Here is a 25,587-nt window from a genome sequence, read left to right on the forward strand (position 1 = left end):
GGAAGCAAAGCAGCATGAACCACGGAATTAAATGAAGACACTGTTGGCCAACTATCCTCACTAGAACTTTTCATTTCCAACTGCTGGCATGACGTTAACCGCCTCAAATTCTCCACTCCCCTAACTCACTCTAACCTCTCCCCTCCTGAACGTACAGCCCTCCACTCACTCTGCAACAACCCCGACTTAGTCATCAAAAAATCAGATAATTCCTCTGTCCCTCTCTTCCCCTCCCCCTTCCATGTTCTCCCACTGTCTTCCTGTCTCCACCTATATCCTTTCTTTGTTCCCCCCCCCCCCCCGCCTGACATCAGTCTGAAGAAGGATCTCGACCCGAAACGTCGCCCATTCCTTCTCTCCAGAGATGCTGCTGACCCGCTGAGTTACTCCAGCATTTTGTGATACCTTCTCATTTACATGTGTTCATGAGTTTCTAGTTGAATGTGGGTCCATGGCAGCATTGGGCTACTATTTGGTCCATAAATGATCTTAAGCTGTGAAAAATGAGTAGAAGCATATTGCTGTATTTTTTTAAAATACTGTGGCATTCAAATGAATTCAACCTATATTGTCCCAGTAATAAATGCCGCAGTTGCCATTGTGGTAACAACATGAAATTATCTGTTTGGAATGAATTTTTTTTTTGTTGTATGATTCAGGTTTTTTTTTTTTTTAATTCTTCTTTAAATGCAGGAACTATTTCTGTAATTGAGCTTCTTGACTATGAAACTTGCAAGGATTACTATCTCACGGTTGAAGCCAGAGATGGGGGCGCTCCTTCACTGAGCACAGTCACTACCGTCAATGTCAACGTAACAGATGTCAATGATAACGCACCAGAATTCAGCAGGGACATATACAATTCTGTTATCAGTGAAGATTCACCCATCGGAGATTCCATTGCTTTGGTATGTCTGTTTCTCTTTGCACAGTACAATGCAACCTCACAGGAATAACGCATCCTCGAAGATCATACAAGTTACAAAATGGATAATTGCTAATTATAATGTTGCAAATATGGAGGTACAACGCATTGAAACACAAAATGCTACCATCAGACACTGGAGCAATAAACAAATAGTACAAATAAGGCTGAAACCATTTGTAAAATTAGCTTTCCTGTAAGGTGTGGGTGGGAGGGTCAGATGTAACAGAATCTCTCTCTTACCATTTACTTTGCTCTGCAAATTCTGAGGATTATGTTTTAATGAGGATTGGTGTGGGTTGAGACATGTTGTGATGGTGTAAAGGTCAAACCAGTTCTGGGGCATTCTATAGCTCTCTGAGGTCTTGCCAAATATCCTATCATTTAGGCAGCATGTGCCACTTCACCCCACAGAAAACACAATTTGTGAAAGATGGATGAATTTCCATCTCCTTTTAAACCAACCATCAATGGAACAGAAAAAAAGAACATCTCCCCACCTATTGGCAAATCAGACTGTTCTCTTCCTTCCAATACCTAAGACACTACATCCTTTATAGTGCCCTGTTTGAGCACCCTGGCAGTGGTATCAGTTGCAGTTACCAACTTGCTGGGTACCAATCTTTAAAATGCTAATATTAAATGCTAATATTCCCCCTGGATTTGTGATGTTGCAATTGCAGACATTTCCAGTTATATCCACCCTTAGGTCTTCTTTGCAATCAGATGGGTCAGCACAAAAATTATTTGTAGACAAAAAATAAACCATCACAAACCAGCACCATGTATTTCATATTTAGTTCATAAGAGCAGAGAAATAAACCATTCAGCACATTGGCCCCACACCAGCTTCCCGGGGCCAGTTGCCACTTCCTCTCCGTTTTTCCCTGTACGCCTGTAATATATTTCCATTCATGCATGTCCATCAACCCGCTTTGATTCTCACATCATTGCACTGCATTAAGGATTAATTTAAAGTAGCCATTTAATTTGCCTGCATCTCTTTGGCTTTAGAGTTAATATATAGTTGACTATATGGGAAAAGTTCAACTACATATTAACTTTTCCTCTGTGCCTTCAGGCCGAGAGTGCAAATCCAGGTTCTTGAGTTTCCTATTCAGCTACTTAACATGCGTAGTGGAGGGGTCATTTGTGTTGCCTCTCCTCCCATCCTTTTTATGCACCACCAGATGCACACTACATATTTCCTCATCTTCCAATACAATACAATATATCTTTATTGTCATTGTACAGGGGTACAACGAGATTGGGAATGCGCCTCCCATACGATGCAATGCAATGCAATTCCAAACCCTCCTCAAAAAGTTCCAGTTAAAATGTCTTTGCCCTTATCTCAAAAGTTAATCTTGACATCAGTTTCATGTTCTCTTTTAGCCCGGGTTTTACACTTGAGATGTTCTGCTCAGTTAGAGATGTTAAATAAGTGGAAATTGTTATTGCTAAATATAAACACATTAATAGGAAATATCTGTTCACAGGGCCCTGTTATTTTGATCGCAGAGCTGACTCTTTGGTCGGTTCTTTCCAAAGTCTGACACAACATAAGATCTGATTATCGATGACATTATTCAATATTAACAGTGAATTTGATTTAACAGGTGTTGGCAGAGGACTGCGACAGTCAAGCTAATGCACAGATTCGTTTCTCCATTGTGAATGGCAATCTGGGTAATTACTTCAGCATCAGTCCAGTCACAGGTTTAATCAAAATCAAAGAGCGACTTGATCGAGAAAAAGTAAGAAAAGATTGAACAAGGACTCTTTTTGAACAGCTTAAATTGTTCTCCTGTAATGTGTCAGAAGTAAAAACAGAAAATGTTGGAAATGTGCAGCATCTGTGGGAAGGGAAACAGCAGCATACTACTGTTTCAATGTACAACTGGGAGATGTGTAGCTACATCAGGCCAATTGGCTAATATTTTTTTATCCGACCAAGAAGAGAGTTCCCATTGGTTTTACAAAACACAAAGTGCTGAGGGAGCTCAGTGGGTCAGGCAGCATCTGTGGAGGGAATGAACAGGTGACATTTCAGGCAAGGACCTTTCTTCAGACTGAAGAGTTGCTGGACCAATTCACCACATAATCTTCAGACTGATGAAGAGTCCCAATGTGTCAGATGTTATGGGAATAAGGCAGGAGAATGGGATTGGGAGGGAGAGATAGAGAACTTAGAGGGAAATTACAATCAGTTATCATGTTTTGGTTTGCTACAAAATGTGGTTTCATTGATGCATTGTAGTTCTATGTGGCTTTCCTAATAGGAAAATCATAAATAAGCCATTGGGCATGCTAAGGTCTCCTCCAAAAATATATTGATGTAAATAATTTAAGTGGATTTGAGTAATGGAGAAATGAAATTGCTGTGCAAACAAAAATGCATCCAAATATATTTCAAGATTATATAAATCACTTATTTAATGCAGAGGCAGCAAAAAGAGTTACTTAATTCATAAAGGAATACAAAATACAAATATCAAATGCAATTATATTTAGTTAAATATATAATCTGATCTTTTATCTCCATTTTTTATATTTCAAGATACTACATTTGATTTATGTAAACCATTTTATTGCAACACAAACTTCAAATCTATAATAATTGTTTTACTTCCAATAAGATTTTTAGATTTTAGATTTAGAGATACAGCGCAGAAACAGGCCCTTCGGCCCACCGGGTCTGCGCCGCCCAGCGATCCCCGCACATTAACACAATCCTACACCCACTAGGGACAATTTTTTACATTTGCCCAGCCAATTAACCTACAAACCTGTACGTCTTTGGAGTACGTCTTTAAGTTGAAACTTTTTTTTTCTTATGATCAATAAACTTCAAGTCATTTTCGAGCCTGGAAATTTTTGCAGCATCTTTAAAGGTTACATGGTGAGTTGGTTCAGCAACTTCTCTTAAATGCCTTCTCAAGCTGCAGGTGCCGTTTCCGATTTTGAGAGTGCTTGTCAGTCGTGATCAATGGGGCACATTTGGGATAGAGAAGAGAGGTTGTGATCAGCAGTACACCACTGTTTCAATGTACAACTGGGAGATGTGTAGCTACATCAGGCCAATTGGCTAATATTTTTTTATCCGACCAAGAAGAGAGTTCCTATTAGTTTTACAAAACACAAAGTGCTGAAGGAGCTCAGTGGGTCAGGCAGCATCTGTGGAGGGAATGGACAGGTGACATTTCAGGCAAGGACCTTTCTTCAGACAGAAGAGTTGCTGGACCAATTCACCACATAATCTTCAGACTGATGAAGGGTCCCGATGTGTCAGATGTTATGGGAAGAAGGCAGGAAAATGGGGTTGGGAGGGAGAGATAGATCAGCCATGATTGAATGGTGGAGTAGACTGATGGGCTGAATGGCCTTATGAGCCGAAACATCACCAAATCATTCTCTCCACAGATGCTGCCTGACCTGCTGAGTTACTCCAGCACTTTGCGTTTAATTCTACTGGTGTTAATAGAGCAAGATAAAAATATATATGTGTGGTTTGAATTGGATTGAGTCAGTTGTGTAACCAACAGTAGAGGTGTTGGGAAGAGGAAAAAATTGCTTTGTAATGGTGTTTTGGAGAGGTAGTGCATTTAGCCTTTGCTCCATATCCAGCTCAGGCCTGATATATTTTCTTGGGTTGGGCCTATTGAGTGTGTACACATGGCAAGGAAGAGTGTCTCATCACGCCAGTGTAAAACTTGGTCCTCCTACAGCATCAAGAAGTGAATCATACGCTGAGACAGAACAAGAAAATGCCAACAAAATTGTCATAGATTAAGACCAAATGTTTGACGCACCAATCAATATGACATAAGATTGAGTGTGAGTTTATTTTATTGTTGCATGTACTGAGCTGCAGTGAAAAGTTTTTATTGAGTGCTAACCAGCCAGTGGAAAGACAATACATGATTACAATTGAGCCATCACAGTGTAGAGATACACGATAAAGGGAATGATGTTTGGTTAAAGTCCAGTTTAGTGCAAGATAAAGAGTCAGAACTGAAGGATGCAAGAATCTACAAAGCACACTTCCTCTGTGATGTTGCTTTAATTCTATTGTGGTTGCAACCTTGAGTTCACCTCTGTCCTTCATAATAGCCATAGCCAATAGTGACCCAGGTAATACTACAGGAATTTCAGAGGTACTTAGCCCCTTCTGTTCTCACCGACACTTCTGTGTCACATTTGTTCAGGGAATAACAGATGTGATGCCTTTAAGTGAGAAGCAAGAAGAAGTTAGAACTCTAAAATGGGAGTCATGTTCATTGCTTACTTCCCTCCATTACCTGAGATTGGGTGACGATGGGAAAGGGTTTGTAGGTTAGGGTCATACTGGTCAAGGCTTTATGGTGGGTGTCTCATCAGAAGGAAAGAGCTGATCAGTAGCCAAAAGATAGGACTTAAGGAGAAGTTTTCTAAGGACTCTGACAAGGATGGGGGTGAGGCATTCAGAGACAGAGTTGGAGATGGGGCTTCATGACGAAGTCATTGAGATTCAGGTTGGGAGGAATCACTGTTGAGAGGGATGGTGTGGGAATGAACAGTAAGAAAACCACTTTAAGGAGTTCCTACTCGAAGACAACAAACTCCTCACATTCAATGGCAGTGAACACATTATGTCAACCTTGCTTCAGCTTGCCATCTAATGCTTCAGTGTGCAAAACTCACATGCTGCATACAGTTTCATATCATTGTACATATCCAGTGGCCTCCATGCAAGTATGTCATATGTATAGAGGATCTGCAACAGATTTTCAGAGTGAGCCACTGGTGCAAAATACCGGATTGAATTTAGCAATTTCATTTTTGATATTATTCCACCGCATGATAAATAGAGGTACGGTGCTATGTGATGGGATTTCAGGACAGTGTTTCTGTATCTTGTCTTCCTATTAACATGGGACTTTTGTCTTCAGATGAGGGAACTGTAGAATTAGCATTATGTTTTAGGGATTTCCTGTGCTAATTAAACCACTTATTGCAGTGTATGATTAGCACAGTATTTTGTGAGATTGTGTTTGTGTTCAACATAGCACTCATGAGAATTTTACATGAAATTTTACAAGACAACTTCTTTCAGGAGAATAGTTGAAAAGACGATGAATAATTCTTTAATGCCTGTGTAATTATTTCAACAGGTGTCTGGATATTCGTTAATTGTTCAAGCTGAAGACAGCGGTACACCATCCATGTCATCCACTGTTACCGTGAATATTGACGTCTCAGACATTAACGATAATGCTCCTGATTTTACCCCAGCAAATTATTCAGCTGTCATTCAGGTAAATCCCCAAAATGACTCATTCAAGTTTATTTCTGACACATCTTCATACAACTAAATTGATTTAAAATCCACATTATAATTTGTAGAATGCAAATATCGTGTAATTTTCACTTCCCTTGAGAAATGTTAAATCTATTTCAACTCTAAGGGCGCAGCGGTAGAGTTGCTGACTTACTGCGCCAGAGACTTGGGTTTGATCCCAACTATGGGTGCCGTCTGTACGGGGTTTGTACGTTCTCCCTGTGACCACGTGGGTTTCCTCCGGGTGCTCCGGTTTCCTCTCACACTCCAAAGACGTTTATGTTTGTAGGTGTATTGGCTTTTGTAAATTGTCCCCAGTTTGTAGGACAGTGCTGCTGTACAGGGTGATCTCTGACCAGTGCGGACTTGGTGGGCCGAAGGGCCTGTTTCCACGCTGTATCTCTAAAGTAATTTAAGTTTCCTACATTATTGCTGCTTCAGAATAAAGCAGTATTAATGCTTTGTGTTAGGAAATAATCTGAGTTAGTAAATGTTTCATGCCTTGAGACATTTTGCTAAATTTATGTTGCTTCCAAATACAGGAATACAGGACTTTATTTGTCATTCGGTACCGAGGTACCGAACGAAATTACATTAGCAGTCACACAAAAAAAAAAGAACACAAGACACATGACCCCAACACAAACATCCATCACAGTGACTCCAAACACCCCCTCACTGTGATGGAGGCAACAAAACTTCCACTCTCTTCCCCATGCCCACGGACAGACAGCTCGTCCCCGACCGAACCGCACAGTCCCCGCAAGGGGATGGAAGTCCCCGCGGCCGAGCCGCACCGGGCGATGTTAGGTCTCGCGGCCGAGCCGGGCGATTGAAGGCCCCGCGGCCGAGCCGCACCGGGTGCTGGAATGTCCAGTTCATTGGTGGGCTTACTTGCAGATGATTGTTGCTACTGAAAGCCTATGTAGGAAATTAACAGTACAAAACCTGAAGATGCTTGTCAAATCACATGGCTACACATCAACATTTGAACTGCACCTCAATCAATATCGGTTTCATTTTTCCTCGTTCTTTCTGCCTCCACACCAAACATGAAAACCTCAGTCTGGCCTGCTGAGTACTTACAACTACTTCTGTTCTTATTCCAGATTTTTAGCATGCAGTGATTTTACCATTCATTTTTCTATAGATTCTTTAAAGCTGCAACAAGGATTAGACTGATTTTATCAGGCACTTCTTCAATTATCCTGGTGGGAAGTCTATCTGGACTGAACTCAATGTGCTCCTACAATTTAGTTGCTCGTCCATCATCTTATAAGATTCAATTTCTTTTTTGCTACTTCACTATATTTACTACACGTTAGTTCCTTGAAGTAACAACATTTTTTGATCAACTAATTGCCAGATATTTATAGAAAAGCTTGATATGCAGTGTCATTATTGTAATATTATTAATCCCCACTGTTTTAAATAGTGCCAAGTTACCTTCTGAACTAGACTAGATCAATCATTTCCTATTGTCTATCGTCAAGCTCCTGATTTTTGGATTTCTTGACTAAGTGTATTTATTGGATTCGGGATCATGTTTTCAATCTTTCTGCACTCATTATAGATTTCTCAATCTTTCTCCATTAAATTGAAATCAGTCATTGCAGCCACATCGGTGATGTTTCTCTGATTTTCCATAAGGTTCTTGCTCCTGTCCGTTCTTGGTACCTGGCTGTTTATGGGAGGTTTAGTTTAGAGATACAGTGCAGAAACAGGCCCTTCAGCCCACCGGGTCTGCGCTGATTAGCGATCCCCGCTGATTATTAACATTATCCTACACACACAAACCAGGGACAATTTTTACATTTACCAAACCAATTTACCTACATACCTGAATGTCTTTGGAGTGTGGGAGGAAACCGAAGATCTCAGAGAAAACCCATGCAGGTCATGGGGAGAACGTACAAACTCTGTGCAGACAGCACCCATAGTCGGGATCTAACCTGGGTCTCCGGCACAAAAAGCGCTGTAAGGAGGTAACTCTACTGCTGCGCCACCGTGCCAGGGTATACAGTTAGTTTTTCCTCCTCCTAAACATCATTGCGAGAAAGAGATCTACTTTTATGCACAACAGGAACGTTTAGATCCGTCCCCACTTTAGTTCAATTGGCTCTTATGTGGAAAATTGTACACTTTCTCACTTTCTTCATTATCTCAACAAAGTAATCTACATCCTTCCACATTTGCCAACCTCTGCCATCATTGAAGAAATTAGTATCCCAATTATCCCGATAGTACCACATGTGGCAACTTGTCCTAAATTTCCTGGATGTCCACATTTGTGACGCGATTCACATTAGGCATTCTTCTTTGAAGGCCAGTGATGTATTGATTATTCACACGTATCGAAAATTTGCACAGTAGGCAGATCATGACTTTAATTCTTGTGTACTTGATCAAACTAGCTTATAATACATAAACCATATTAAATGCTAAAACCTTGCAATGCACAGCGAAGATAGTCTTCAGCATCTACATTTGTTGGTGATTGAATCAAAGGAAAACTATGACGAGTTTTATCTTTAGAGTTTGTGTAGTTGCACAGGAAACCTGTGGCTCAATGGTTATGTCAACATTAGCCTAAAAATGATGCTGCCAAATGAGAGGTTTTGGTGGGAATGTTGGCTGGATGCTGAGCCGGATCGGGAGCAGGAGAAAGGGCAAGATGGTATGCCAGAGGAGGAGCAGAGAGGGGCATAAACAGGGTGAACACTCAGAATCTTTTTCCCAGGCTGCAAATTGCTGATTGGAGGATTATAGCTTTAAAGTGAGAGGGGAAAGTTTAAAGGAGATGTGCGAGGCAAGTTCTTTACACGGAACAGTGAGTGCCTGGAAAGCACTGCTCAGAGTGATGGTGGAGGCAGATACGGTAGTGGTTTTTGAGATGTTTTTAGATAGGCCCAACTATGTGAATATATGTGTGTGCATATATTTATGTGTGTGTGTGTGTGTGTGTGTGTATATATGTATGTGTGTATGTGTATAAGTATGTGTGCATTTATGTGTGTACGCGTATATATATATATATATATATATATGTGTGTGTGTGTACACGTATAGGCCTTTCCCCCCCTTGATGCCCATTCCAAACATGATGGATTGGGATAAACAGGTTGAACACTCAGAATCTTTTTCCCAGGCTGGAAATGTCAGATTAGACGGATGAGAGGGGATTTTATAGAAACATATAAAATTATTAAGGGATTGGACACGCTAGATGCAGGAAACATGTTCCCGATGTTGGGGGAGTCCAGATCAAGGAGCCACAGTTTAACAATAATGGGTAGGCCATTTAGAACTGAGATAAGGAAAATCCTTTTCATGCAGAGAGTTGTGAATTTGTGGAATTCTATGCCTCAGAAGGCAGTGGAGGTCGATTCACTGGATGCATTCAAAAGAAAGTTAGATAAAGCTCTTAGGGCTAGTGGAATCAAGGGGTATGGGGAGAAGGCAGGAACGGGGTACAGATTGTGGATGATCAGCCATCATCACATTGAATGGCGGTGCTGGCTCAATAGACAATAGGTGCAGGAGTAGGCCATTCGGCCCTTCGAGCCAGCACCACCATTCAATGTGATCATGCTTTGTAATAGTGTGGTTGCAGCTTAAACGTTATGTGTATCCTGCCCTAGATTAAACCTATTTGTCAGCAATCTGCAGTTTGGCTCCCAGTGTGGTTTGGGAAGATAGAAACATAGATGCAGGTGTAGGCCATTCGGCTTTTCGAACCAGCACCGCCATTCAACATGATCATGGCTGATCATCCAAAATCAGTACCCCGTTCCTGCTTTTTATCCCTTGATTCCGTTAGCCCTAAGAGCTATATCTAACTCTCTCTTGAAAACATCCAGTGAATTGGCCTCCACTGCCTTCTGTGGCAGAATTCCACAGATTCACAACTCTCTGTGTGAAGAAGTTTTTTCCTCATCTCCGTCCTGTGCTGAGTCCAGTCCTCAGATCTGTAAGTTTATGTCTGTTAAATGAAGGCAAAACCTCATAGCCTATTATTCCACAAATAACATTGAGTAGTTGTACCAGATTATTGAAGCTGGTAGCATTCGTATACAGTATTTACAAGTAATAATTTTCCCCACTTGTATTATTTATCATGTTGTTATTTCCCCATAAAGCCATATTCTTGTAATCTGAACTCTGCTGCATCAGCTTTGCATTTGAGTCATTTATCATCATTTCCTACTGTTCACCATTTTCTCAGCTGTCACTTTTCATTTTCCTTGTGTTTGAATCAGCAAATTCCCCCTCGCTAACCTTCTTATTCATACCCTCTATAAAATAAATTGATGCAAATTCAACTCGGACTGGACTGCTAAAACCGCCCAACCATGTTTTATTAAGTGGAAACCCTTTCCTCTATGCTATCATACCAGCAATGCCTTGATAGATTGAATTCTGCCTCAGATTCTGTCCATCTTGTGGCACTGGGAGTCATTCTGAGACCATTATAGACTCAGGTGAAGAGGGCTGGTACACCATATTCCAGGGTGAGGCAGAAACAGGAGGAAAGTTCTCATCTGGGCTGCTGCTTTCCCTCCTCAGCTCACATATCGGTCCCCACAGACTGATGTTGTCCATCTGCCTTATTTCTCTGCCAAGGCATTCACAGGTGCCTCCATTTTCTGCTGCCCAGTCACCTGTAGCGATCAATCATCCCATCTTTCTCCTGTTTTTCTTGGAAATTTGCTTTTGATATGCCGATATTTCTTCCCGATCAACCAAGCATCCTTTTATTTCTTCACAAAATGCTGGAGTAACTCAGCAGGACAGGCAGCATCCCCGGTTGGAATGAATGGGTGACATTTTGGATTGAGGCCCGAAACATCACCCATTCCTTCTCTCCAGAAATGTTGCCTGTCCAACTGAGTCATTCCAGCATTTTGTGTCTATCTTCGGTGTAAACCAGCATCTGCAGTTCCTTCCTACACATTATTTATATATTTATATATTTCTCCATTCAACTCCAGTGTAAATAAACCAGCACAACGTGAGCGAACTCATTGTTTTGCTCAATATTGGAATATCACAAATCAAATAAAAGTAGGCTGGAGAGGCATTAATGCATGGATTGATATTGCAGGCATATTCCCATGGGAATTCCTGGTGTTGAACATGACATGGTAAAAGTTTCCGAGCTTTCTCTAACAGAAAATGATCTTTGAAGAATCTATCCTATAAAAATATTAATATTCTCTGTGGCAGTACCTTGTGTAAAATTTTATCAAAGTATTTTTCCACATCCAAGAACACTGGAAATGTTCCCTTCCTTGCAAGAGGCTCTGATACATGTAAAAGGTGTTCGGCAGTGCTGGTTCACCAAACAGGGTTTAGGAAAAGAAGTTAATGCCTCTGAGGTGAAGTATGACTCCTTTTTTTTAAAACTGTTAAGCTGGCCAATAAACCAGGACTTGCTCGTACTAATTCTCAGCAGTGTCACTAGAGATTGTGTCTGGTTTATGGCTCATTGTGACACTGATTGTTTCAGTCGAGACATCACTAACAAACTTGCTGAAAGTTTTGGCTGTCATGGTCGCTATTTGATCAAGTACATCAGCAATATGTGTTTAGTGGTGACATTCTGTTCTGGACGGCTTGGCATGCTCAGAAACGAGTGAGTGTAATCGGCAGAGCCAGCAGAATCGCAATGTTTCTCTGCTGCTTGCAGGGCTTTGCACAGAGAAAGAATGAAAGTGACGTTGCACCTCCTTTCCCCACCAATGCTGAGAGGTTTCGTGATTTTTATGTAAGAAATCCAGACCATATTTTAATAACTTTGCTTTCTTCCAGTGCATCTCCGCATAGTGACAGCACATTATCATCCGTATAGGCCCTGATTGGAGGTGGGTTGTATAGTGAGATCAACCATGTCGCTATTTCGAGAGTTAGGACTTCACGGATAGAGTTTGCGTCAGGCTGCAAAGCAAATGTCAGAGGCGGCATAGCAAGGCAGTAGGTGGATTTGGTGGAGAAGACATTGTGTCAGTTAGGGGCAGAAAGGAAACGTATGGCATGCAGAATGTGTATTTCTTTGTAATTGTAGTCTGTGCAAGTGTATCCCGGTCATGCAAGGGCGATATTTGTGGTGTTACAAGCTTAATGATAGGCTAGGATTAGTGGTAGGATGCAGGTATTTAGCATTTGTTAGAGTGAGCTAATTGGCTGCAGCTTCCTTTATTTAGTAGATACTGGCACCATAGATGGTGTTTAGTAGATGCTGGTAGCATGGAGCCAGAAGCCAGAAGCCAGAAGCCAGAAGCCAGAAGCCAGAAGCCAGAAGCCAGAAGCCAGAAGCCAGAACCCAGAACCCAGAACCCAGAACCCAGAACCAACAGTTGAGCCTTCCCGAGGAGTTGTGGGCCCAACTCAATGAAACACCAATGAAGGGAGGTGTCCACTTGATAAGTTCAATGATATACTTGCATCACGTGGCGGCGCCTAACGGCAGCGGCTGACTAGCAGTCTGTCCGTCTTTTTTTTTCTTTTTTTTTTTTGTGTGTCGGTGTTGGGATGGTTTTTATATATATATTTTTGGTTGTGTATGTGTGGGAGGGGGTGGTGGTGTGGGTGGGTGGGGGTGGGGGGGGGGGGACTTTTCTCTTCCTCACGGCGCGGGGTGCGGCTCGGCTGCGGGGCCTAACATCGCCCGCTGCGGCTCGGCCGCTGGACTTTACATCCCGGTGCGGCTTGGCCGCTGGACTTTACATCCCGGTGCGGCTTGGCCGCTGGACTTTACATCACCCGGTGCGGCTTGGCCGCTGGACTTTACATCCCGGTGCGGCTTGGCCGCTGGACTTTACATCCCGGTGCGGCTTGGCCGCTGGACTTTACATCCCGGTGCGGCTTGGCCGCTGGACTTAACAGTGCCCGGTGCAGCTCGGCTGCGGGGCTTAACATCGCCCAGTGCAGCTCGACTGCGGGGCTTTTCATCGCTGGTGCGGCTCGACTGCGGACTTGACATCGCCCGGTGCGGCTCGACCACGGGACTTAGCTGCGCAAGGCTTGGTCGCGGGCCTTTCATCGCCCGGTTCGGCCGCGGGACGTTTCAGCGCCCGGTGCGGGGACTGTGCGGGTCGGTCGGGGACGAGCTGTCTGTCCGTGGGCGTGGGGAAGAGAGTGGAAGTTTTGTTGCCTCCATCACAGTGAGGGGGTGTTTGGAGTCACTGTGATGGACGTTTGTGTTGGGGTTATGTGTCTTGTGTTCTTTTTTTTTCTATGACTGCTATGTAGTTTCGTTCGGTACTTCGGTACCGAACGACAAATAAAGCTCTGTTATACAGGATTAGTGTTTTTTTTAAAGATAATTAATATGTAGGTAGCTGTTGTTTTTTTTGCATATGGAGTCATTTATTGTAAGTTGGTGTATTTAGTTGGATAGTACTTTGGTTTTGGGCTTGGTTTTCTTAGTTGAGTGCTTATCCTGGAGTTATAGCACAAATACTTTGTGTTTTAATTGGAAATTGATTTGACTGCAAACCATTTCAAATCTTGCTTAAGATCATTAATTGCAGAAGATATTACCTTTTATTCTATACCACCATTTTTAGCACAACCTTCGTGAATGATACAGGTATTTGTCTCCTCGGACGATGTTTCAATGACGATTCTCCTGTATTTTTAACCCATCTCACCCGTGCCTTTGCGTCCTTCAGATATGATGGCTCCATGTTGCTAACATCCCCCCCCCATAACTTTGAGCTTCACTCTGTTAACTACATCCAAACCCACCCCGAGTCCTGTCCACTCATCACCCCTATCCACCTGGCCAACATTGACTTCCAGTTAGAAAGCATTTGATTTAAGATATACAACCTTCTGTCAAAATTTCATCTATTGCTCATACATGAATTGTATTGATGCAGCATGGACTGTAATGCCTTCAGTTTTCCAAGTCTAGGATGTGTATTTCCTTCCCTCTGCCATTGTTCAGCATTAATTCTTTCTTAACATCTATTCCTGTCCAAACCATCACTAGCTATTATTTCTCTACATGGCACAGATTAAAATGTCTTTATTAACCCTATTACACCAGAGCTTGGAACATTTTTGCCATGTTGAAGAGCCTTTAAAAAAACATTTTTTTGCTGTTAATCATATTAGTGATGTGAGGCTAGGACTGAAACTATTGATTTTGATAGTGAGATTATTCTTCCCCCTCGTCCCTTCCCCAGTCATTTAGCATGTTGTTTTCCTTTGCATGATCTCTTTCAGTCACTGATATACTGATTTCCAAAAGCATCCATTTCTCAAATCAAGGTATTACAGAAATCTTGACTTCAAGGCAAACCCAACCTTTGGAAAAATCACTACTTGAATTAACACTGAATGGAAATCAGTTACCAACGAGGTGGAAGCAATGGGTCTTCGGATAGATTGCTGCTTCTCTGCTGCTGAACTCTGGCATTGAGTCACAGAGCTATATAGCATGGAAACAGCCGTTGGCTTAATTTGTATATGCTGACTAAGTTATCTAACCCAGTCTGGCCTGGCCCACATTGACCAAACCTTTCCTATCCATGTGGCCACATAAAATGCTTTGAAATGTCATAATTGTGCCCACCTCCACCACTTTCTGTGACAGCTGCGGTCGCAGCTGTGTACACGCAATCCCTCTCACCTCAAACAACACCCTCTAGTTCTTGATTTCCCAACCCTGGGGAAAATATGTAGCTATTGATGTTATCTCTGCCCCTCATTATGTCATATCTATTATAAGGCCACCAAGCAGCTGAGGACAGCTTAAGTCAATAGTCAATAGTCGTTTATTTGTCACATACACATAAATGTGTAGTGAAATGAAACATTACCCGCAGTTGAACAATAAGACCAATAAGAATAATCAATAAAAATGCAATAACACATACAATCACAAACTAACACCAAACAAAAAGAAACATCCATCACAGTGAGCCTCCTCCAGTCCCCTCCTCACTGTGATGGAAGGCCACAATGTCTTTTCTCTTCCCCTGCCGTCTTGTCCCGCGGTCAGGCTGTTGTCGTTGCCACGTCGGGGCGGTCGGGGCTCCCGACATTGAAGCCCCCGCGCTGGACGGTGAAAGGTCCGCGGCGGGCCGACCCAAGCCCCGCGATTCGGGGCGGGCAAACACGCTGCCTCTGCCGCTGCCGGAGCTCCCGATGTCGGCCCCCACCCAGGGGCCTTGGGGCTTCCGACGTCCACGCGGCCCGCGCCGGAGCCTCCGGAGACGAGTCGCAGCCGCTCCCGCAGCATCCGAAGGCGGCCTGCGCCACAGTTGGTGAGTCCGGGCTGCGGGCTCTGCGAACCAGAGCCCCAGGTGGTCCCAGGTGCATGGTCGGTGGTAGGCCGCAGCGGGAACGGAGACACGACACAGAAACAAAGGTCGCGTCTCCGTTCGGGAGAGAGAATTTTACAGTTCCCGTTCCCTCCCTCCCCCCCCCCCCCACAAACATAACATACAAACCCTACACCATATTAAAACTACAATTCAGACAAAAACAACAAAAAACACAAAAGACAGACGGACTGCAGGCAAGCCGCAGTTGCCACGGCAGCGCTGGCTCCCCCCTTTTTCAAGTGTATTCATATATAGTCTTTTCTTTGACTGGATCGCATGTAAACAAAACTTTACATGGTACCTTGTAGCTTCACATGTAGCAATAATAATGAATGATACTATTTATACATCAGATCATAGACATGTAAAAGCTACTGCTTTGAGTTGTGGGAGAGAACACGTCGATTATAACATTGCCTGACATTTTATTGATTTACAATAAGTAGATGACCAAGAACTGTCATTCCCTTTGCAAACTGGTAAATGAATATTTGTACACTTGCTGTAATTAACTGTTTCTTCTAGAAGACTAGAAAACTGCAGCTTACTTCAATTAGTGTGAGGTTCTGTACTTTCCAATTTTCTTAATGCATTAAGATGAAAGTTGACGTTGTTGTTTTCTCTAATGATGTATTAGCAATTCCATTGAAATGTATTCACCCTCTGTGCTTATAGGAAAATAAACCTGTGGAAACCAGCATCGTGAAACTTTCAGTGACGGACAAGGACTCTTCACACAATGGGCCTCCATTTGCTTTTACTATTCTTGCAGGCAATGATGGGAAGGAATTTGTTTTAGATCAGGAAGGAGTTCTGAGATCTGCAGTTATATTTAATCAGAAGGATACAACCGAGTACCATCTACATGTGCAGGTGAGCTATTATGGCAGCATTAAGGCAGTTCCTTTCTAGGAGCAGTTTGGATCTGAATCTCTGGGAAAGATGGTCAGTGGCTAGAAATGAGTGGATCTGACCGATTATCCCAGTGGCTGATATTTAGTTCCATTCCAATTAGTTGGAAAGCATTGATGTGCATAACTCAAAACAAAATCATTCGAATAGATAGACGCAAAATGCTGGAGTAACTCAGCGCGACTGGCATCATCTCTGGAGAGAAGGAACGGGCAACGTTTCGGGTCGAGACCCTTCTTCAGACTGATGTCAGGGGAGTGTGGGGAACATAGATAAGGAAGTGTAAGGTGTGAAAGGACAAAGGGAATGGAGGTCAAGGAAAATGTAGAATACGTCATTGTTAGTTGGGAGAAGGTAACCACAAAGCAAACAGAGATAAAATGTAGTCAGAGACAGCAAGACTGGTTGGAGAACTGGGGAGGGGATGGAGAGAGAGGGAAAGCAAAGGTTACTTGAAGTTGGAGAAGTCAACGTTCTATTTTGAATATTATTTATTTTGAATAGATACTTGCTTTCCCTGATCATGTCTTACAGACTATGGCATATTCTCCCCCAAGTCCTTTGAGCAAAGCTCCACCAAATTACCTGGCGAAGGAGATCAATGTCATGTATATTTTTCTGACCAGAGATTCACATTTAGTCGACCTTGTAGCGCTATTTTCATTGCTTAATGTTAAAAGTGCTTTTGATTTTACTGTGGGTACAACTGACCTAGTGCATATTCATGACTTCAGTTTAAAATATTTTTGAAAATATTATTTTGAAATTGTAGCATTAATCCGTTTAATGATTTTTATACTAAATCAAACAAATTTGAGTTATTCTAAATCCTAAAGCCATTTTTCTTTGAGTCAAAATTTATTTCCAAGTACATTAATTTAAGAAATAGAACAGAAAGCAGCGGTACTGAAATAATCTCTTTGGAGCCAAACTATTTTCTGCCTCATCATTTAGATTTCTCTATCAAGACATCTCTAATAAGAAATTGTATGGTATTATAGAGGCAGCAATCAGACATAACTGTTAGGTTTTGAACTGAATCTGACTAATTAATTCCTGAGTTATAGCCAGCCTCATGAGAGAGATTTATTCTCACCAAGGTTTTCAAAGGGCTTAATTTCAAGTTGAATTACTGCTTCTGCAGACATCATTTTGATTTAATGAGGTCACCTGCAGACTGTCTCCATCTTTAACAGAAGTTGAGAAGCAAGCACCATATCAGAATCTAGTTGGTCGGAATTCATTAAAAAGATGTTCAGGGTATTTTAAAGAATGCATATATTGATATGCATGCTGCATATAATTGCTTGCTGCTTCTGAGTCTCATTTGTGCTCAGCACAACAATATTGCTCACACTTGTACAAACAAGAGTCAATCATTCAACCCCCAGGGGCTGAATAGCCTCCTCCTGTTCCTCTCATCTAATCTAAATTAGTGTTGCCACCATCAGTGAAGAGCACGTCTCAATGATATCTGTGAATTATCCTTCATTTTTATGAGAGCAAGCTATAATTGGAAGCAAAAATGAACTAATTTTAAAACGAACATGATTTTGGACATTGATTAGTGCTAAAATACACCTGCAGGGATCACAAAGTGCGATGAATTTGACTCCCGATGCATGATGCTGAACATTCACTGCATCATTTATTGTCTTAGCACCAGAGAGCTTGCCGGCACTGAGTGAAACCATGCCGACATCTTTTAAATAGGACAAGATGTCCATTAGCTGCCAAGTTTAACTGAGGATAGACCAGAGTGTTCCCTAGTTTGCAGGTGCACGTCTGACACTTTGGTAGTTGAGGTGGATAGAAGTGGAGAGGTCCTCTGTGCATAGAGGCCAGGATGCCATTTTTCAACAAACTGTGGAAGGAATTTGCAGTAAAGGTCAATGTTAGAAGTGAAGCATCAAGAACTTTTCAAAGATGTTTAATGCTTATGTGTACTCCAAATCAGTGAATTATGGCAGTGCTTGCTTCACACAATTGAGCCCCATTTCTCATCAACAATTTACTCATCTCACCAAACCTTCAGTCACACTCAATTACTCCAAACTCACTCTTAAATCAGTTTTCATGCACCTTACCATCTATTCAGCCACGACAGGACTTGACCCATTGCAGAACACTGATTCATGACAAGCACCATGACAAGAGCCATTGCAGAATACTCTTTAGCAAAGTGCTCTCACTGTTGCAGGAGAAGGCATTGCACACTGGCACAGCTTCAGCAGCATATTGGAGCAAGCCCGTGTACAACCTAATGAATAGTTCAACAACTAGCGGATAGACTGCCACCTGTTTTGAGGCTGTCTCACAGAGCTAGTGATGTGTAGATACCGTTGTTTGAGAAGCCCTTGATGTGTTGTGGGTGCAATCCATGACCATGATCGGTCCTGCCATATCAACAAGGCTCGTTTACCTAAATAACCTGTTTCCTCAGGAAAATTTGCATGTCCTTAAATAGATGGTCTCTGTCATCTCCCTCATACTATGATAATTGCAAATTAGAAAACATTACCAGCGTTTGCCATTCCTACCTGGAATGAGCCAGGGTCAAACTAAAATGGTGGCAATGGTAAACTTCACTACCACATGCAGTGCTCTCGGGCCTTTCTGCAGCCTGTGACAGATCTTCACCAACTTGAGGACCGCGGTGTACGCAGATATTGCACCTTCGCTTGGTGGGTATAGGACCTTTCTGTCATGGGCCTCTTCCAGTGCCATAGTGAGGCCCACTGGAAATTGGAGGAACAGCACCTCATATTTCGCTTGGGCAGCTTGCAGCCCAGTGGGTTGATGACGCTGGAAAGATAAGCCTTCCAAAGAGATAAAAAAAGGACTCTTTCCTCAAGGAAAGTTTTAATAATTGTTAATTATGATAATAAGTGGTTCTTTCCATTTCCTTGTGCCTCGAGGTGTTTTGCCTCAGTGTTTGAACCCTCCTCCTCTTCTCCATGGTTTGCTGGATGTCCAAAGTGATAACAACCAATCCATCCATTCTCATTCATATAGGGATGAATACAGCCCCCAGATCAGCACTCTCAGACAACAGGACATGACTCCTCCAAATTAAAGTCACTGCGAAATTCTATCAAAACAACTTCCAATTCATTCACCGATATCTTCGAGGATCCCTTTAAATTTGACCATGTCCTTCTCTGCAAAATGCCTGGTTACCAACAGATGGTTAACACGTGGCATTACTGAATCACCATCAGACAATATAACAGTATGCTGCACAAGAGTCAGTATCATCGCCTCCCTAGTTAGTATGCTTCCATCGTGTGCAATTGTCCCAGTTTCCTAAATAGCATTTTACATTTTGGCTCCCGATCAAAATTTGAAGCAATTCAGCATCTGTGGCAACAATAAAATCAAATTTGCAGCATAATACTTTAAAACTAATAAACACTTTCAGAAATAATATGCTTCTTGAAACTCTACACCTATTTTGTGTTTTATGCCATAATTAACACTCTCTTAATGACCAAAAATGTATCAATTATGTATTTGTTTTTGTTCTTACTACAACAGGCTCAAGATTCTGGTAAACCACCACTGAGGTCTTCCTCCTATGTTTTTGTCCGCGTGATCGAAGAAAGCATTCACAAACCAACTGCAATCCCACTCGAGATTTTTATTTCCACAATGGAAGATGAATTCTCAGGAGGCATGATTGGAAAAATTCATGCTACTGATCAGGATATGTATGATGTTCTTAGCTACAGCTTCAGGTCAGATCAAAAAAGTATGTTCAATATAAACAGCCAAGATGGGAAGATTATTGCACTTGGAGGATTGGATAGTGGCAAGTATATATTAAATGTATCAGTCAGTGATGGACGCTTCACTGTCCCTGTTGACGTAGTGGTTCATGTTGAGCAGTTAACTCAGGAAATGCTAAACAATGCAATAACTATTCAATTTGAAAACATCTCTCCTGAGGATTTTATCGGACTTTATCTCCATGGATTTAGGCGGAGCCTTCGGAACATATTTGCTGTCCAAAAGCAAGACACTGTTCATATTATTAGTATTGAATCAATAACAAACACACAGCAGCTTGAGGTTTTATTGGCAGTGCAGATGTATAGAAGTGGGTTCTATAGAGCAGCTTATTTAATTCAAAAGCTTAGCATTGCAAAGAGAGATCTGGACAATGGCCTTCTTATTTCCACTATTGTGGACAAGCGTTGCCCAAATGAGGAATGTCAAGAAGACAACTGTGAGCCAGTGATTTCTGCAGAACCACAGTCCACTACCACCTACAGCACTGCACGGATCAGCTTTGTGTCGCCTCGTTTTCACAGAAGTATAACATGCGCTTGCAATGGTGAGTAATATCAAAAACCGGGAAAATCTCCCAACTGCATTTTAAAAACTGTTGCATGGGAAGATTTTTAAAGCTGGATCTTATGATCAACAGGAAGGTTAATTTGATACGTCTTTTTTTTGTTTAAAATGTGCTCATATTATCAAAATATTGTGCAGCTTCAGATTTGCACTAGGCTCTTATCAGCAAAGTGGTGGCCACAGTTGGGAGTGCAGCCACGGATTTAATGCTAATCTCTGATGTTGTTTGTGAGAATTTGCATGATGCCCCTGTGACCATGTGACTCTCGCCCAATTGCTGTGGTTTTTTTCTATTTTCATTTTCTAAAGCATGCTGGTTGGTTTTTGAATAGTCTGTGTAAATTGCCTTTAGTGCAGGTGGTTGATCGGAACAATAGAGGCATTTATCTCACATGCCTAATTCTCAAATTGTTTGACATGCAAAAGAAAATAGGTTTAGACAATAGACAATAGGTGCAGGAGTAGGCCATTCGGCCCTTCGAGCCAGCTCCGCCATTCTATGTGATCATGGCTGATCATTCTCAATCAGTACCCCGTTCCTGCCTTCTCCCCATACCCCCTGACTCCGCTATCCTTAAGAGCTCTATCTAGCTCTCTCTTGAATGCATTCAGAGAACTGGCCTCCACTGCCTTCTGAGGAAGTAAGTCAGGGAATGGATTGTGAGCCGTCATGGACACTGCACCAAATGGCCTATGTTGCTGTGAAAGAATATGAGGGCAGCACCTTGGTGCAGCAGTAGAGTTGCTGCCGTACAGCGCCAGAGACCCGGATTCAATCCTGGCTATGGGTGCTGTCTGCATGGAATTTGTACATTCTCCCTGTGATTGAATGGGTTTTCTGCAGGTGCTCCAGTTTCCTCCCACATTCATAGAAACATAGAAAATAGGTGCAGGAGGAGGCCATTCGACCCTTCGAGCCATTCCTAAGGCATGCAGATTTTTAGGTTAATTGGCTATTGTAAATCGCTCCTCGTGTGCGGGATAGTGCTAGTGTATGGGGTGATTGATGGTCAGTGCGGACTCAGTGGGCCTGTTTCTGTGCTGTACCTCTAAAATCTAAAGAAATATAATCTGCAAAATTTAGTATCTTTGCACATGGATATAAAATCATCGAACTATGCAGTTTAAATGTATAGAGATATAGGAAGCTGCAGATGCTGGAATCTTGAGCAAAACACAAAGTCCTGGATGAACTCAGTGGGTTAAGCTTTCCAACTTTCTCCCCACTCCACTCTAATCAGTGTGAAGCAGAGTCCTAACTCGTAACATCTACGTGTCTATTCTCGCCCCTGGTGCTGCCTGTGTTCCTCCAACAATTTGTTTTTTACCTTGTTTAAATATATTATTGAAGGTACATTAAGATAAGTGTAGCCACATTGTCTCACTTAATGTGCCCATTCTGCAAAACAACTACTTTGAAAAATAGGGATATCCAGCCATTGGAGTACATTTGTTTTCGTTTATGCACGTGGCAGTGTAGGAGCATTTCCTCATGTAGCTCTTTCGAGAACAATAAATATTATGTTTGGGGGGAAAAAAAGCATTTATGCTTTTTGTTTGCTGGTAGGTTACAAATGTGAATGAAGAGAAATACCAGACCTAGAAAAGCCGTAACTTCTGCATAGATATTTGACACAAACATTGTAAGGACGGTCTTATTGCTAATCAAGATAGAGTGCTAATCCCATTAGATCAATGATACTGAAATACTGTTTGAGAAACATTGCATTACACATGCCTCAGGTACCAGTTGATGTTTCTAGCTGATGCACAATATGTTGAACTAAAATATTGCAGCTATGGTGCTCTTTGCCTATGGTGCAATGGGTGAGAACGCAATGTAAACGCAATTTGTGAGAAGTTACATTTTTATGGTTTGCTACTTGAGCAAACCATACCTTGCCTGCATTGAACTCATGATTTTTTGAGGGGAGGGTATTAGATTAGTAATGGTTTAACGAATATACATAAATCTCTTTGACTGGGGATTGCATTTGAATTAAACATTTCATCCCAATGTAAAATCATTTAATTAATGATACAGCAGCCAATTCCATGTAAACTTGCCTTAGGAATTCAAGAATCATGTGGGAATTAGTGCAGATGTTCTTGAGAAACTCTGACTATGAGCAGCTTGTGAGAGAGGGAAGTTGGGCTGGGTTGAAATTATGTTGATATATTGATTGCCAGGAGCAATCTAAGAGAAGTCAAGGTCTGAAAAACAAGTCAATACATTCATGATTTCTAATGAGAAAATATTTAGTCAAAGCTCAATGATTCCACACTTCTGCTGGCATCAATTTAGCCTCAAAACTACTGTGTCTTTAAAAACTTAATTTAAATTTCTTTATATTGGGAGGAAAAAGAATTGATGTTGATGAACTGCTTGGCAGTCTAATGAAAGATCCTGGCCAAAAACATCATTTGTTATTTTTGTCATAATCATGGTTCTCCTTTACCCTCCAGTTTTATGAAAATTCATGATGAGATGATCAGTGAACAGTGCACGATGTCCAATACTGTACTTTGGTCAACAAGTATTCTTGCTTCAGCTTTTACAGTGTCAGAAACTACTTTGATTATCAGAACTGATACAGTTCTGGTCATGCACATGTGGGGGAACCTGTGTGCACCTGTGCAACAAATACATTGTATGCTTTCCAGGGTGAACCAGTGAGGAGCAAGGTTCCTGATCTCTTATTTCTCATCCTTAAACCAGGCATGGTTTCCAATTGTAATTCTCTGATAAGTCAGCTAGCTCCTGTTGTATAAATTTATAGATAACTTGACCAAGTGGACCCATTGGGCCCAACCTCCCCTCCCCCCCCACTCCACCCTCCTCAACCCCCTCCCCTCTCTCCCCCCTCCCTCCCCCTCCCTTCCTTCCCCCTCCCTCTCTTTCCCCTCCCTCTCCCTTTCCCCTCCCCCTCCCTTTCCCCTCCCCCTCCCTTTCCCCTCCCCCTTTCCCCTCCCCCCAACTCCATCCCCGTCAACCCCCCATTATCTCCCCTCCCTCTCTCCCTGCACCCCCCCCCCCCTCCCTCTCTAAGAGATTGATTTGAAATTTAAAATGTGAATAACATTAAAAATATAACACTGATTTCAATGACACTTCCATTCGCACCAAAGGGACGATGGTGAGTAAGGTGGGCCTAAAATTGTCGCGCTATCGTGTACCGTTTTGGTTGTAGTTCAGGAACAAACAAACAAACAAATGAGATTTTTACTATATAGATATAGATAGATTTGTGGGGCAGGATTTTCACACAGAGGTTGGTGGGTGTATGGAACGAGCTGCCAGAGCAAGTGGTTGAGGCAGGTACAATAACAACATTTCGAGGCATTTAAACAGAAACTTGGATAGGAATGAAATAGAGGGGTATGGACCATGGGATTAATACAGATGGGGCATCATTATTGGCATGAACGAGTTGTGCTGAAGGACTGGTTTCTGTGCTACACGGCTCTACATTTCTCTGAGGAAGCAGTACAATGAGTTATTTAGAACTTTGCCTTTGGATTGATATGCACCAAAGGCACACCAGAGGATTGATATGCACCAAAGGCAGTGGGATGTACTGAGCTTCTGTAATTCAAAACTCATTTTAGTTTAACTGCTAGCAATCAAGGACAAATTTCTCCTCCACCATACTTTAACAGAGAGAGAAGACCTTTCTCTCTTCCAGAGTCTAAATTATTATTTTGATATAACTTTAGTGGCATACACAGCATAGAAGATTTCTTCAACCAAATAGTGCAACAAACTTCCATGTAACAACTCAAACCATTGGACAAATACTTTTAATATGCTTTTTATAAAAGCACTATTCAATGGATTTTAATACCAATTTTATTTGTTCAACTCCCAATCTATTCTTCAAATCACTTATGTTGTACTTCACTACTAATGAAATACTTTATTTTTATTGTGCCCTTCACAATCCTAGGTTTTCCCAAAATTGTTTATAACCAATAAATATATATTTTTAATGTTGTGGGAAATAATTGTTGCGATACACATTTATATAGCACCTTTAAAGTAGATGACCTTTCAAAAGTCTTTCACTGTACAATCTTTCACAATCCCAGATTTTCCCCAAATCGGTTATAACCTATAAATTATTTCTGAAGAGTTGAGGCAAATAATTGTTGCAATATATATTTATATAACACTCTTAATATAAACTAGGCCAAGTGGACCCCTTGGGCCCACTCCTCGTAGAGGGGGGACAGGGAAGGGGAGAGGGTGCCACTCACCTCGGCCCCGTGGCACCAGTGCTGCAGCCAGAGCGAGCCGTGGACCAAAGCCTGTATTGGTCTAGGACCCTAGTATTATTATATTAGATTATTTGTGTGTGTGTGTCCATCCGTCCTTGTCCGTCCGGTGATTGTCCAGTGCGCTGGGACGATGACCATCTTCCTCCTGCTCGGAATCTCCCCTGGGGCTGGGTGCCGGTGCGGGGGGAGAGGGAGCCACTGACCCTGGCCCCGGGTGGCCATCGCGGTGCCCGCCAGCAGGAGAGCGCCCGTCCTGGCAGTGGCCATGTTTATTGGCCTTTTCGCCGCACTCCTCTGGGGGGGGGGGGGGGTGCAATTAAAGTTGTGCGGGTCCCATTGTGACATCACACGCTGAAGACCTTTAAGAAGTTGGATCGAAATGTAATTTTTAAACTTTAAAATCTCTCTAAACTTTAACTCTTTAAACTTTAAAAATATGACCAATTTAAATAAACATTTTC

The 25,587-nt window shown here is 42.1% G+C and overlaps 1 protein-coding gene across 8 annotated transcripts in view; it reads left to right on the top strand.

Annotated features, from left to right (window-relative positions):
* LOC144595325 (protocadherin Fat 3-like) overlaps window positions 1-25,587 on the top strand; it is a 588,884-nt gene that overhangs the window by 520,850 nt on the left and 42,447 nt on the right. For all 8 annotated transcript variants that reach the window (XM_078402696.1, XM_078402698.1, XM_078402695.1 and 5 more), the window contains 5 exons: window positions 694-908; window positions 2,545-2,682; window positions 6,079-6,222; window positions 16,256-16,453; window positions 20,030-20,828. In XM_078402696.1, coding sequence (XP_078258822.1) covers window positions 694-908; window positions 2,545-2,682; window positions 6,079-6,222; window positions 16,256-16,453; window positions 20,030-20,828 — 1,494 coding nt within the window. The remainder of the gene's footprint in view (window positions 1-693; window positions 909-2,544; window positions 2,683-6,078; window positions 6,223-16,255; window positions 16,454-20,029; window positions 20,829-25,587) is intronic.

Source organism: Rhinoraja longicauda, chromosome 7 (genome assembly GCF_053455715.1).
Source record: "Rhinoraja longicauda isolate Sanriku21f chromosome 7, sRhiLon1.1, whole genome shotgun sequence".
Lineage (NCBI taxonomy): Eukaryota > Metazoa > Chordata > Chondrichthyes > Rajiformes > Arhynchobatidae > Rhinoraja > Rhinoraja longicauda.